The sequence below is a fragment of the Notolabrus celidotus genome, chromosome 5 (genome assembly GCF_009762535.1).
Source record: "Notolabrus celidotus isolate fNotCel1 chromosome 5, fNotCel1.pri, whole genome shotgun sequence".
In the NCBI taxonomy this organism is placed as follows: Eukaryota; Metazoa; Chordata; class Actinopteri; order Labriformes; family Labridae; genus Notolabrus; species Notolabrus celidotus.
In genome coordinates, this window is record NC_048276.1 from 3,128,983 (window position 1) to 3,143,484 (window position 14,502).

The 14,502-nt window shown below is 41.4% G+C and overlaps 1 protein-coding gene and 1 non-coding gene across 2 annotated transcripts in view; both read right to left on the reverse strand.

The window, feature by feature from the left end:
• Window positions 1–9,098, reverse strand: part of LOC117812662 (DNA repair protein RAD50-like) — a 33,407-nt gene extending 24,309 nt beyond the window's left edge. The window contains exons 1-11 of the mRNA XM_034683567.1: window positions 8,985–9,098; window positions 7,512–7,649; window positions 7,237–7,320; window positions 5,274–5,425; window positions 4,992–5,177; window positions 4,679–4,883; window positions 3,042–3,170; window positions 2,685–2,850; window positions 2,490–2,548; window positions 1,273–1,407; window positions 961–1,167 (exon numbers count right to left, since the gene is read on the reverse strand). Coding sequence (XP_034539458.1) covers window positions 961–1,167; window positions 1,273–1,407; window positions 2,490–2,548; window positions 2,685–2,850; window positions 3,042–3,170; window positions 4,679–4,883; window positions 4,992–5,177; window positions 5,274–5,425; window positions 7,237–7,320; window positions 7,512–7,640 — 1,452 coding nt within the window. The 5' untranslated portion in view covers window positions 7,641–7,649; window positions 8,985–9,098. The remainder of the gene's footprint in view (window positions 1–960; window positions 1,168–1,272; window positions 1,408–2,489; window positions 2,549–2,684; window positions 2,851–3,041; window positions 3,171–4,678; window positions 4,884–4,991; window positions 5,178–5,273; window positions 5,426–7,236; window positions 7,321–7,511; window positions 7,650–8,984) is intronic.
• Window positions 9,099–9,737: 639 nt separating this feature from the next.
• Window positions 9,738–9,810, reverse strand: trnae-uuc. Its single transcript has one exon. It is a non-coding gene; the product is annotated as a tRNA-Glu (tRNA).
• Window positions 9,811–14,502: the final 4,692 nt, after the last annotated feature.

The window sequence follows — 14,502 nt, forward strand, 5'->3', positions numbered from 1 at the left end:
AGAGCGGAGAGAGAGAGAGAGAATATACAATGTACTGTATGAATTTATGTGCTTTGGCAATAATATCTCGTTGTTCATGCCAATAAAGCAAATTTGAATTTGAATTTGAGAGAGAGAGAGAGAGAGAGAGAGAGAGAGAGAGAGAGAGAGAGAGAGGGATTCCAGAAAGGTCTAAGAAAAGAGAAAAGGGAGGGAGACCAGAAGAAAGAAAAAGAGGAGAATAAATGATGAAAGAAAGACTGAAGGTAAGGACGAGATAAGAAAAGGAGACATAAAGGATGAAGAAACATGGAGAGAACAAAGAGAGAAAGATAGAAAGAACGTATAAAAGAGAAGTGAAGTAAGAAAGAAAGAAAGAAAGAAAGCAAGAAGGACAGCAAGAAAGAAAGAATGAAAGGAAAAAGGGTTAAAAAAAAGAAGAAATAAGATAAAGAAGAAAAAAGAAAGGAAGAACGAAAGAATGAATGGAATTAAAGGAAAGAAAGAAGACAGAAAGAAGGAAAGAAGAAAAGAAAGGATGAATGACAGACCCCAAAAAGGGAATCTACGGCAGAGATCCAGAGGAACCTACGAGACAAGGGAGCTCAGGGACTCCAGAAAGGTCTATGGTTAGTAACTTTAATGGGACAGGAAGAGTTAAAGTAAGAGACAGGCTGAGAGAGGAGAGAGAGGGAAAGACAGGATCCCAGTGTGTCAGTCTAAGCCTATAGCATCATAACTAAGACCTGGTCCAAGCCTGATCCAGCTCTAACTATAAGCTTTATCAAAAAAGAAAGTTTGAAGCCTACTCTTAAAAGTAGAGAGGGTGTCTGCCTCCCGGACCCTGACTGGTAGAAGATTTCAAAGGAGAGGGGCCTGATAACTGAAGGCTTGACCTCCCATACTACTTTTAAAGACTTTAGGTAAGAAGAGCCGGTCTGCATGTTGGGAGCGTCGTGTTCTACAAGTTTTGATGCTCACCGCCTTCGTCAGTTCAGTCTCCAGCTCCTGAAGTCGACTAGACGAGCCCTCCAGCCTCTGCAGCTCAGCTCTGATGTTCCTCAGTTCATTCTGCTTCTTCCCCTGCAGGTCTCTCTTCAACTCCACGGTTCTCTCCAGACCGGTCTTCTTGTCTCTCATTTCGTCGATGGACTGCTGCTTCTGCTGCTCCTTTTGCTGCAGGTCGGCCTGGGTGGAATCAGAAACCATGGTCACTTGTTTTTGATCTGACTGTGGCTTTGACACTTTCTTAAAGTGTCAAAATGAGAAAGGATTGCAGACGAGTGTTCCTACCAGAACTTGAGTGACAGTGTTTTTTTCCTGCTCCAGTCTCTGTGTGACGTGACGATTGAAGCTCTCGAGCTGGAGAGATGTGAAGGGAGGCCGGTCGTAACCCTCCATGTCCAGATAGGATGACAGAGAGCGAACCTGAGGAGGAGACACTTCCATCAAACATGGTTCCTGGTGTTTTCCCCTCATTTGAAAGTGATTGTTATTTGTTCTATCTTTTTTGTATGTGTGTGTACTTTTCAAAAGAAGAAGCTGTGATTCTCTTGATTTAGCAGCTTGTAACAGTAGTCTTCTCTCAGCCCACCGTGAATGCATCTCTCCCGGTGTTCCGGTTTTAAAAGTGACCCTGTAAACTGGAGACCTTCAGCTGAACGTGTCAGTGTTTGTGGAGTTTACACAGCTGTTGAAACACAGAGGGAGTTCCTGGGGATGCAAACTAGTTTAGTTTTTATTAGGATTTCAAAATATCCTCATCAGATATTTAATGATCGTCTAAAGACGTTTATGAGGGATGCATCCGGCTGAAAGTCTCCAGTTAACAGGGTCGCTGTTTACACCAAAACACTGGCCGATCTCTGCCACGGCTTTTTGAGTTCAAAAGGATTTTAAAGCCGTGTTGAAACGTCTTTGCTACTCGCGCTTATCTCCTCTCACGTGTTGATTCAGTGAATCCATCTGTGATGAAATATAGCACCATCTAAAACAGCGCCAGCTGAGTCTCTTCATGCTAACAGGCTAACTGTTGTGTTGCTCATAATGATACCTGCCTGTCCGTCTGCTTCTATGGTGTCATCTGTGATGAATGGCATTCCTCTTTGTTTTACTGCCCTCCACTGGTCTGGTGGTGTAGTGCATTTACTTTTTTTCTCTCCATATGTCACTGGCCAGATTTTCACAATCTACCTGGGACTTCAGCCCGCGGTCGAAACACAGACAACAATGGGGGCACAGGAACCTTTTAGTTCAGGGTAAAGTAGTTCAGGGGGCTAAAAGACCCCAGGACTCTTGGTTGAAATGCACCTTTGGTGAATGAGGCCCATTGACTGTGTGTTGTAGTTTCCCTGCTCCTTGCATTCCTTTTGTTATTGTCAACTTGCATTTCATAAGAGTGAATTTAACCTTAAAAAAAAAACAAAAAACAAAGCTACAAGCTCCAAAAACAAGCTAGGTGTCTTCAGTTCTGTTGCACGAGAGCATAGAGGTCCGGTTCTCTGTCATACCTGAGTGTCTCGGTTCTTGATGTTCTGGGTTTGTCGGTCAGCCTCGAGCTGTAGACGACCTGGAAAGAGAGAGGGGCAGCAAATATAGTGTGAAGGAAATATCTCTCTGTAAACGTAGAAAGTGTTGAAACAGTTATGTGCGTGTTCGTGTTCGTGTTCGTGTTCGTGTGTGTGTGTGTGTGTGTGTGTGTGTACCTTGTTCCACCAGGAGATCGGCTTTGACTCTGTTGAGTCTCTGACACTCCCGTCCAGCTCTCTCCAGCTCCTTCTGGCAGTCCGTCAGCCTCCGCTCCTTCTCCCTCACCGTCCTCTGGTGGTTCTGGTAGGCGTCCTGCAGCTCCTCATCTGAACCCTGAAACACCTGCAGCAGACACACACACCTTACAGGCTCAGATCTGCTCTGAAGCTAAGTGAGTACATCAGAGAGAGAAGTCTGACTCCACTGGGTGCCTTCAGAGCTTATAAATCGGTCAGGACTCTTGTGGCATTATTACATTTTTTCTTCACATGAAACAGATCAAGACGTGATGAAGTCTAAGTATTTGAAGTTACCTGTTCCATCGTTTCCTCCAGCTCCTTGTTGTCCTCCTCCATCTGTTTCTTCCTGCTGTCTAACGCCTTGATGTCGTTATCCAGCTTCATCACTTTTCCCAGTTTCATGTCGATGTCTGTCAGCCTCATCTGGAAGTTATCATAAAAGTTAATTAGTGACATAAAGGGTCCAAGTGTGTGCTCTTTCTGGACATGTCTCTCCCCTCTAACAGCATGCAGATCTGTGTCCAGTCCGTCTCTGATCCGCTGCGGTCCAGCTCCGTGCAATCTCACCGGTTGCATTTTCAGAACGCAGCATGGACCAGGACCGCCAGACAGCTGGAGTCACAGACCGAGGTTTCCATGCAGTAATCACTGAATCAAGGATTCTCCTCCTCCTCCTCTCCTCATCCATGTTGTCTTTCTGGTCCTCTGAAAACCTCTGACCTGTTGACTCCAGGCCTGGCTCCGCTCATCATGACTTTGGTTTGTTGTTGTAGTTAAGTGAAATACGATCTGGTGATAACACAGAGTGTTTTATTCTGAAAATTAACCGGATGTTTTCATTTTGTTTTGGTGAAACCTGACTTCCTGTCCCGCTCCATCTGCTCTGTTGAGATTGATGCGTCGTGCTCCAGCATCTGGCTACAAATAGAAGTCTTGTGTATCTGATCCAGAGGGCACCGACCTGCCGGATCAGAGACGCAGCCGGAACGCAATGGAGCGGATCCAGTGGAAGGCAAGGCAAGGCAAGGCAGCTTTATTTGTATAGCGCATTTCATACACGAGGGCAACTCAATGCGCTTTACATTAAAACATTAAAAGCATTGGAGACATTCAGACAGGCATAAAAGAACACAATTAAAATGAAAAGAAAAGGAAAATTAGAAATATATTAAAAATTACATTAAAATTTTAATTTAAAGTGGGTTAAAATAATCTAAGATAGGAAGGCAGTGGCAAATAAAAAAGTCTTAGTCTTTGATTTAAAAGAGGTGAGAGTTGGAGCAGACCTGCAGCTTTCAGGGAGTGTGTTCCAGATATGTGGAGCATAATGACTAAACGCTGCTTCACCATGTTTCCTTCTGACTCTAGGAACTGAAAGCAGACCAGTACCTGATGACCTCAGAGGTCGAGGTGGTTCATAAAGTAGTAGCAGATCAGCCTAAACCATTCAGTGCTTTATAAACCATCAGCAGGATTTTAAAGTCTATTCTCTGACAGACAGGAAGTCAGTGTAGAGATCTAAGAACTAGAGTGATGTGATCTACTTTGTTGGTCCTTGTTAGGACTCGAGCAGCAGCATTCTGTATGAGCTGCAGCCGTCTGATGGACTTTTTAGGGAGTCCTGTAAAGACCCCGTTACAGTAGTCTAGTCTGCTAAAGATAAATGCATGGACCAGTTTTTCTGCATCCTGCTGAGACATGAGTCCTTTAATCCTTGATATATTCTTAAGGTGATAATAGGCTGACTTTGTAATTGTCTTAATGTGGCTGCTGAAATTAAGGTCTGAGTCTATGATTACCCCAAGGTTTCTGGTTTGGAAGTTAACACATTGACTAGAATAGAAACCTATCAGATCTGGTGCTGTGACGGACTGGACACGGATCTGGTGGGATTTGGCCGTTACTTATCAAACAAAAACACACTGACGAACCTCTAGTGGATCGATCAGGTTCTCTATCTGCTGGACGCTGTCTTTAGAGGCCACCAGCTGAGCCTCCTTGGTGGCCACAGTCTCTCGAATCTGCTGGGCTTTCTCCTTGTTCTGCTTCAGGTAGCGCAGCTCCACCTGACACTCTTTGACCGTGTGAGTCTGTTTGAGACGGAGCTGACGCATCGTCTCCAGAGCTTTGATATACCTGAGAGGAAGAAGCAGTCAGTAGTGTTCAAACGACGTATGCAGGTTTGTATTCTTCCCTGTATTGTCATTTCAATAAACTTTAAAGACGAAAAAGAAGATCGATTACTTGGTTGCAGCAAAGATGGAGTCAAACTTGTCTTTCAGTGCTTTGCCCTCGCTGAGCGGCCAGTTGGATTCTTCTTGGTGACAGAAGATGACGTGATTCAGGACCGGCTTCGACACGCCAAGAGACGAAATCATCTCCCGGTCCAGTTCACCGCACTTTGATGACAAGCTCACCTTCTCACCATTCCTGGATGAGTAATAACAGAGGTCACATGTAAAAGAAGAGGGTCACGTAACAACAACATAAGTTCTCCAACATGAGGACTCTTCGACCGTCACTCACTTCATTCTGGTGATGACCTGCTCCAAACTTTTGAAGGAGTAATTCTTGGCTTTCTGCGTGCAGGACATGGAGCGATGGATCGTCACTTTTTCTCCATTAACGTCAGAGAAGAGAAGTCGAATCTGTGCTCGCACGTCCGTCTCATGGGCGTCCTGGAATTTACAAAGCATGAATTGTTCAATTTTAGCATTAATATAAAGGTATGCATAATAAACCTACTCCTGTGTCCCTGCAGTGTGAAGTAATTAGCAGCATTCAGCATAACAGGCTTGTTTAAATTAGTGTTTAATCGCCTGAATCCTAAAACTCATTTGTTTGATTTGCAGCCCCCCTTCCGTGAAGGCCATATGTATATGAGTGTAGGTGTGTGTAAGTATGTAACTGTATAATTTGTACAACTTGTATTATATTATCCACTGTGATTACTCTCAGTGACCTATCAGGTGAACAAGGGGTTGTACAGTCATGGCCAAAAGTTTTGAGAATGACACAACTATTAATTTTCACAAAGTCTGCTGTTTCAGTTTTTATAATGGCAATTTGCATATACTCCAGAATGTTATGAGGAGTGATCAGCTCAACTGCAATTAATTGCAAAGTCCCTCTTTGCCTTGAAAATGAACTTTATCACCAAAAACACATTTCCACTGCATTTCAGCCCTGCCACAAAAGAACCAGCTAACATAATTTCAATGACACACAGGTGTCACACACATTAACACAGGTGTGGGTGTTGATGAGGACAAGGCTGGCCATCATCTGTCATGATTGAGTGACTGGACACTTTAAAAGGAAGATGGTGCATGACACCATTGTTCCTCATCTGTTAGCCATGGTTACCTGCAAGGTAACACGTGCAGCTATCATTGCATTGCACAAAAAGGGCCTAACAGGGAAGTTTATAGCAGCGTGTAAGATTGCACCTCAGTCAACCGTCTATCGAATTATCAAGAACTTCAAGGAGAGAGGTTCAATTGTTGCCAAACAGGCTCCAGGGCGCCCAAGAAAGTCCAGCAAGCGCCAGGACCGTCTCCTGAAGGTGTTACAGCTGCGGGATCGGGCCACCACCAGTGCAGAGCTTGCTCAGGAATGGCAGCAGGCAGGTGTGAGTGCATCTGCACGCACAGTGAGGCGAAGACTTTTGGAGGAAGGCCTGGTGTCAAGGAGGGCAGCAAAGAAGCCACTTCTCTCCAGTAAAAACATCAGGGACTGACTGATATTCTGCAGAAGGTACAGGGACTGGACTGCTGAGGACTGGGGTAAAGTCATGTTCTCTGATGAATCCCCTTTCCGATTGTTTGGGGCATCTGGAGGAAGGCTTGTTCGGAGAAGACGAGGTGAGCGCTACCATCAGTCCTGTCTCTTGCCAACAGTGAAGCATCCTGAGACCATTCATGTGTGGGGTTGCTTTTCGGTCAAGGGAGTGGGCTCTCTCACAATCTTGCCTAAAAACCCAGCCATGAATAAAGAATGGTACCAGAACGTCCTCCGAGAGCAACTTCTCCCAACCATCCAAGGTCAGTTTGGTGATGAAGAATGCCTTTTTCAGCATGATGGAGCACCTTGCCATAAAGCAAAAGTCATAACAAAATGGCTCGGGGAACAAAACATTAAGATTTTGGGACCTGTACATACATGACTGTATATGGGGAATATATGGAGGTGTGTCTCCTCATTAGTTCATGTCTGGTGAAAGGCAATGGCCCAAAACGTCACTTGTGGTGATATTTTTCATTAAATGCATATTGGAGCAGCTTCTGTCTGCAGATTTATCTACTTTTAATCTTTGCTATCTCTGTCCAGCACCAAGAACTTCAGGGTCTGGATGTGCCTGCCACCTCTGCCCTTGTTTTCAAATGAAGACAACCACTGACATTGTAGAATTCATAGTCAGAGCACTTAGTACTGGAATAAATTGGAAGAACAGTATTTATCAATGGGTATAAAAACACAGTGAGTTCACCTTTGGATCATGAACAAATGCCCCTCCTTTAGATCCAGGTGGAAGTTCTCCTGCCGTCGCATACCTAAGGCACTCTATGATAGTCTGAAACAAACACAAAAGAGGGTCGTATTAAAAACAAATCACAATGAGGGAGATGTACTCATCATTTTAAAATATTTTCTAAAACCTTATCTGTGGATTATTTAAAAATAGAATCATTTACCCTCATCCCAATGCACATACAGTATGTCATGGTAAAGATAAAGTGACAATCAGGCTACATGTTCTCGTACCGTTTTTCCTGCTCCGTTGGGTCCGACCAGGACAGTCAGGGGGGTGAAAAAAGAAATGACTTGTTTGTCTTTATCCTCAATCCCAAAACTCCTCACCCCGAGGATGCTCATCTTGTCTATTCTGGACATGTTTGCTGTCTGGAAGTAGAAATAGAGACGATGAAGAGAGGGTACCTTGACAAAAAAGCCACATTGACATTCTGCTGCAGCTACATTACTGCTGGATTCATATAAAAAAATAAAAATAATAATATTAATAATATTAATCATAATAATAACTTTTACATTTTTCTATTTTAAAGAAATGTTTACTAAGTGATGTGACAAACAAAGCATGGCAGAATTCAGGAGGATGACAGAATGATGCTTTAACAGACAGAGAGAAGTGTAGAAAATTCAAACAATGCAAAAAGAAAATACAACGCAAAAATGCTAAATAGAAAAAAACGAAATTTAAATAAATAATTTAAATTAGATCAAAATATAAAAATATAAAATAAGAACATTTAAATAATGAATAATACATGAATAATAAAATTATAAAAAACAAAATAATAATAATAAATAAATAAAACTAATTAGTTAAATAGGATTAGAAAATTTAATTAAAATTAAATTAAAATGGAAAAAGAAAGATAAGAACTTTAAATTGAAAAATGAAAAAAAAAAACAATAACAAATAAATTTAATTAGTTAAATAGAATTTAAAAAATAAAAATACAATTAAGTTCAAATGAAAAAAGATATATTAATAACATTAAAATGATAAATTACTAATTAAATAATAAAGCAAGAATTAATCAAACAAAAAATCAAATTAAATAGTTAAATAAAATGAAAGTAAATAAATTAACAGTTCTGTAAAAGTGAGTCTTAACATGAGATTTAAACTCTGCACGCCTTATCTCCTCATTTACTCCCATATCTGAGGTATCACAAAGTCCTAAAGTCAGAACTTTACATGAAGTTAATGCAAATCAAAGGGTAGGAAATAATGCATGTGTATTCATGAATAATTTCACATTACATTAACACTGCAGACATGGTTTATTTAAAAGCCAGATAAAAAAAAACAAAGGAGAGAAAAAAAACTCTGAATTAAATTCTGTATCCATCCCATAATAAGTAAATCTGGAGTTCGAAGCTTCATGATATCAAATTCATGTTAACAGAGACTCAATAATAAAACTAAGCAAGCTAATACCTTTAACTGTCCTGTATAACTGAGTCATACAGTCTGACAGTCTGTCAGTGTATCCTGTGCAGGTTGTGTGTTTAGCTAATCCTGCACATGATTAGCTTCTTACTAACAACAACTTAGCAGGCTAGCTTACATGGAAGTTAAGCTACATGCTTCGTTTCCCTGTTATCCAGTCAGACACAGACTTAAAGAGCAGCCTTCCCCTCTGTGCGCTCACATAAAGAGGGTTTAAATAAGTCATGGTGTCCTGCAGTCATTTTAAAGATACTAACCTCACTCAGAGCTCAGACCTCAGAGCGGAGGGGTGTTCTGTTGGAGAAGTGAAAGTACAGTTTTCGCGCCCTGCGGGGGAAGTGACGTAGGACGTAAGACGCGTCAGATTTTAACTTCCGGTTTGAACGTAGGCACAGAAACGTCAATATAGAACGTTTTTTAAACTGGGGTGGCTGAACAGGGTCAGATTTTTCCAACAGTGGCATGAAGTAGACTTAAAAAGCCTTTATTTAGCTTTCTCCATTAAACATTAAACTACTCCAAAAATATACTGAGACTTTTAAACATAAACTTAAAACGTATTCATTCAGTCTGGCTTTATTTAGGCTTTAATCATTTTATAATAATGCTTTTTTTATATATTGATTTTAATGCTGTCTTATTATTTTATCAATTTTAACTATCTGGTTTTTTTATTATTATTATTTATAGAAATTTGAGGATGACAGAAAGAAAGGTACTTTATTAATCCCCAGGGATTGGTGCTATTTTTGGACATGCTATATATACATACAATCATGCACACACATGCAGTGAACATGCTTAGGAGAGATGTCAGAGTGAGGATGCTGCCATCAACCAGCACACTCCGAGCAGTTGGGTGCTTTGCTCAAGGGCACATCAGCAAGTGAACCAGCACCTCTCCAGCCACCAGTCCACTTGCCAAACTTCATCCATATTAGGACTCGAACAGGGGACCCTTCGGTTCCCAAGCCAAGCCCCTATGGACTGAGCTACTGCTTATATACTTGTTCCCATACCGGGAGTTGAACCCCGGGCCGCCTGAGTGAAAACCAGGAATCCTAACCGCTAGACCATATGGGACAGACAAATATGGGGAAGACAAAATAAAAGGAAATAAATCAAAGTTGGGCAAATAAAAACAACAAAAGATAAAAGATTAAAACAATCAGACATCACAAATCTGAAATATAAAAAACTAAAACTATTTAAATATTAAAAAAATGTAACAAGTGCACATAAGTTGTGCGGTATAGCGTTTTCTATTCCTTCCCGTTCTATGTCCAAAGCTCAGTTCAGCTTAAGCTTCCTCTGTGGTGACTGGCCTATGATGACTGCAGTGCACAGTGTCCCTTTAATCATACTTCCTACCTTATATTATCTGAATGGCCCCCATTAAAACCCTCCTTTACTCTATGTTTCATTGATCTATGTCTTTTTTGCCTCTTCTTTGCATTGTACCTATATTCTTTATTAAGAAATACACTTATAGATAACTGTATCTATTTTTAAGCTGCTGAAGTGGGATAGTTATAAAGCCGTATTTTTTTTTGTCTGCCAACTCTTTAGAGTAAAAACCCTGTTGCATCCCATAAGTCTTAACAAAGAGGAGCAGATGTGCCGATTTTCAATACATCAACAACATTGAGTAAATGTCCAAATAAACATTACAGTGTTCCATTTCAGTTCAAGTCAGAAATAAAAGCTCCCATAAACTCTCTGTTCTCCAGAATAAACAGAGGACACCAGATTGGAATATGTAGTGCATGTTTTAGGAACTATTCTCAGCCATGGATTATTTGGAGAGCATGTAGGGCAGCAGGAAGCTGTATGTGGGATTGACTCAAAATAAACCACAGAGCCCATGTTCACCATGATGAAAAGTCAAGTCCACGTGTGCAATAATGTGGTTGACTGACCTGCTTTTAATAAGGACAACAGTTGGTGTCTACTACTCAGAGGATCAAGCTTCAAGGTGAAAACATTTATTGATAGCTTCAGTATTGCTGCAACAATTTTCTAGGGTTTGCATTATTCCTTTTTTTATGTTTTTGATGACCATAAAGTGTATGATTCTATGTCCAGACATCTGCTCTCTCTCTCTCTTTTCATGCAGGTCTCTCCTACCTCAGAATGTTTACCACAAGAGGACAGTGTTTCCCAGTGGAAAAACAAATGCTGCCAAATCTTACACAGCAGAATTTGTCTCCTCTTCTCTTGCTGGTCACCCATAAATGCTGTGTCATTTCAGCAATGTTTACTCACGCCTAATCTGCATATCTTAGCATTATTAAGTGTATTTAAAATGAATGTAAACAATGAAATATGTGCAGTAGATTACCAGCCTCATTTTGAAATCCTTACAATAAAGTATATTTCAGTATAATGGGATAAATCTTTTGTCTGAAATTAGAAATACAAAGAAAAGAAAGAGTGTTTTTAAAAAAAAACAGGATTCTTCAGCTCCCTTTCCACATCCCAGAATTTAGGCGAACCTGAATAAAAACAGATGGCATGAGTAAGAGTATGAACCTAGCGAGGCAGCAGAGAAACTGTGTGTGTGTGTTTGTGAAAGAGAGAAGGGAAGAGAGGGAGGGAATAAATCTAATTGTAACAAAGGGACAGGAGTTATTTTGAGCCTGTGTTTGGGGTTGAGGAGCAGTTTGTGGACATCCACAGGGACCTGCAGGGACTGGTGTTCAGCACCTGCAGCCAACCCTCTGAAAACCTGAGAACATCATCTCTCTAGCTTCCTCTCCCTCTCTCTCGATCAGACACACACACACACAAGCACACACTCTCACGCAAACCGCCTTCTGCTTTCAGCCCACTGATTCAGTCTGTCTGTGTTATCAGCCGGCTGACTCATTGTGCCCGAGTCCGTCCAGCTCATGGCCTTCTTTCTATTTTCATCCTGTCCTGACATGAAAATGCCGTGACCTTGTGTCTTCTGTTGGACCGCTGGGTATATGTGTTTATGTGTTTTTATCATGTGCATGTGTTTGAGTGTGAAGGCCTAATCTGGCATGCGAAGGGTCAACCTCCCTCCCGAGCATCTGATAGAATTGATGCAGGCTGACGTCATATGTATGATGTGGATCTACAGTCCCCTCCAAAAGTATTGGAACAGTGAGGCCAATTCCCTTATTTTTGCTGTAGACTGGAAACATTTGGGTTTGACACCAAAAGATGAACATGAGACAAGAGATCAACATTTCAGCTTTTATTTCCAGGTATTTACATCTGGATCTGATACACAACTTAGAAGATAGCATTATTTGTAAAGGACAACCACATTTTTAGGTGAGCAAAACTATTGGAACAGATACATTTAAAGGTGACATATCACGCTTTTTTCATCAACATATATTGGTCTAAGAGGTCCCCAAAACATGTCTTTAAAGTTTATGCTCAAAAAAACACTTTGAAATCAGATTCTGGTCTGCCTGAAAAACCCTCTTCTTCAGCCCTCCTGAGAACACTCTGTTTTCTCTCTGACCACGCCCCCTCAGGAAGTGGATGTGCCTCGGCTCTCCAGCACGTTGATCTAATGTTTACATGTTGGCTGAATATACACGGCTGCTCAGAGATCACGTTACTTCAACCCTCTGAATCTGATCCAGAATCTGATCCTGATGGGGAGGTGCCTGCAGCAGGACCTTTCTGAAGGATTGGTCACAGATTTAGTGTTTCTTGTTGTTTTATTTATCAGTATGTTGACGTGTGTCTTGGTACACAGCTACGAACATGTAGCTATGTGGCTATGCTAACTAGCGCTAGCACGTATCCATGATAAATAAAAATCATCCACTAGATCTTCAAATCTGCAGACGTGGGGAGTAAAACCGACCTCTGCCAGAAAGGCAGCGGGACCTTTCTGAAGGATTGGTCACAGATTCTGTGTTTCTTGTTGTTTTATTTGTCAGTATGTCGACGTGTGTCTTAGTACACAGCTACAGCTACGACATGTAGCTATGAAGCTATGCTAACTGGTGCTAGCACTTATCCATGATAAATAAAAATCATCCACTAGATCTTCAAATCTGCAGACGTGGGGAGTAAAACCGACCTCTGTGTTTATTAAGACAGCCTACAACTAGCATGCCTCCTTCCTAAGCTCCTTGTTAGCACACATTTGTGCAGGTAATGAAAAATGGAGGAGGGATTTTGTATTTTATACAGTCTATGGGCTGAACAAGCTCTGAGCTCTGACTCCGTGACAGACCGGATATTGTTGTTACGTAACAAAAACACGGAAGTCTGAAACGGCTCATTTCACACACATTTACAGAAAGGTGGAGAAATCAGAACAGGGGCAGAATGGATTCTTTTCATTCTCAGGGGGTTTGTAGACAGGGACACATATTTCAGGTAGAGAACCAATAAAAAGTCAATTTTGCATGATATGTCACCTTTAAAATAAATTAAAGTGAATAAGACTTCATATTTTGTTGCATATCCTTTGCCTGCAATAACTGCATCAAGCCTGTGACCCATTGACATCACCAAACTTTTGCATTCTTCTTTTGTGATGCTTTTCCAGGCTTTCACCGCAGCCTCTTTCAGTTGTTGTTTGTTATGGAGGGTTACTCCCTTCAGTCTCCTCTTTAGCAGGTAAAATGCATGCTCTATAGGGTTTAAGTCTGGAGATTGACTTGGCCAGTCTAAAAGCGTCCACTTATTGCCCCTGATGAACTCCTTTGTTGTTTTTGCAGTGTCTTTGGGGTCATTATCTTGCTGCATGATGAAGGATCTCCCCATCAGTTTGGTTGCATATTGCTTTAAATTGGCAGACAAAATGTTTCTGTAGACTGCCAAGTTCATTTTGCTGCTTGGGTCACAGGCTTGGTGCAGTTCACTAGCAAGGACCACGCCACACAAGGATATAAGTTGAACATTTAATGAATTAGTTGTGCGTGGTGTGCCCAGCAGAAGGAGACTCAGGATGGGGGTTCCGTCTCAGCGTTATCCTGCCGGAGCTGATCTTGACCCAGGTTGTACCTGGAAGTAGACAGGGCATAGAAGGAACGAGCACGAGTTGAGTTTGAGAGGACAAGGAAATAGGTTAAGTGCAGTAGAGTAAGGTGAGGGAGGGTGGGTTGAAGAATCACGGACAAGCAGTTGGAGTAGGCTGGCTACGTTTAAGAAGGCTTGTCAGGTGATTGAGGGTGTGGTTTAGGCGTGGTCCTACTCCCGAATCTAAGTTAACACCTTAACTTCATTTATTGCAGGCAAAGGATTTGCAACAAAATATTAAGTCTTATTCACTTTAATTTATTATTCCAGGTATTTACATCTGGATCTGATACACAACTTAGAAGATAGCATTATTTGTAAAGGAACACCACATTTTTAGGTGAGCAAAACTATTGGAACAGATACACTTAAAATACATTAAAGTGAATAAGACTTCATATTATGTTGCAAATCCTTTGCCTGCAATAACTGCATCAAGCCTGTGACCCAAGCAGCATAATGAACTCGGCAGTCTACAGAAACATTTTGTCTGCAAATTTAAAGGAAGATGAAACCAAACTGATGGGGAGATCCTTCATCATGCAGCAAGATAATGACCCCAAACACACTGCAAAAACAACAAAGGAGTTCATCAGGGGCAAGAAGTGGAAGCTTTTAGACTGGCCAAGTCAATCTCCAGACTTAAACCCTATAGAGCATGCATTTTACCTGCTAAAGAGGAGACTGAACGGAGTAACCCCCCATAACAAACAACAACTGAAAGAGGCTGCAGTGAAAGCCTGGAAAAGCACCACAAAA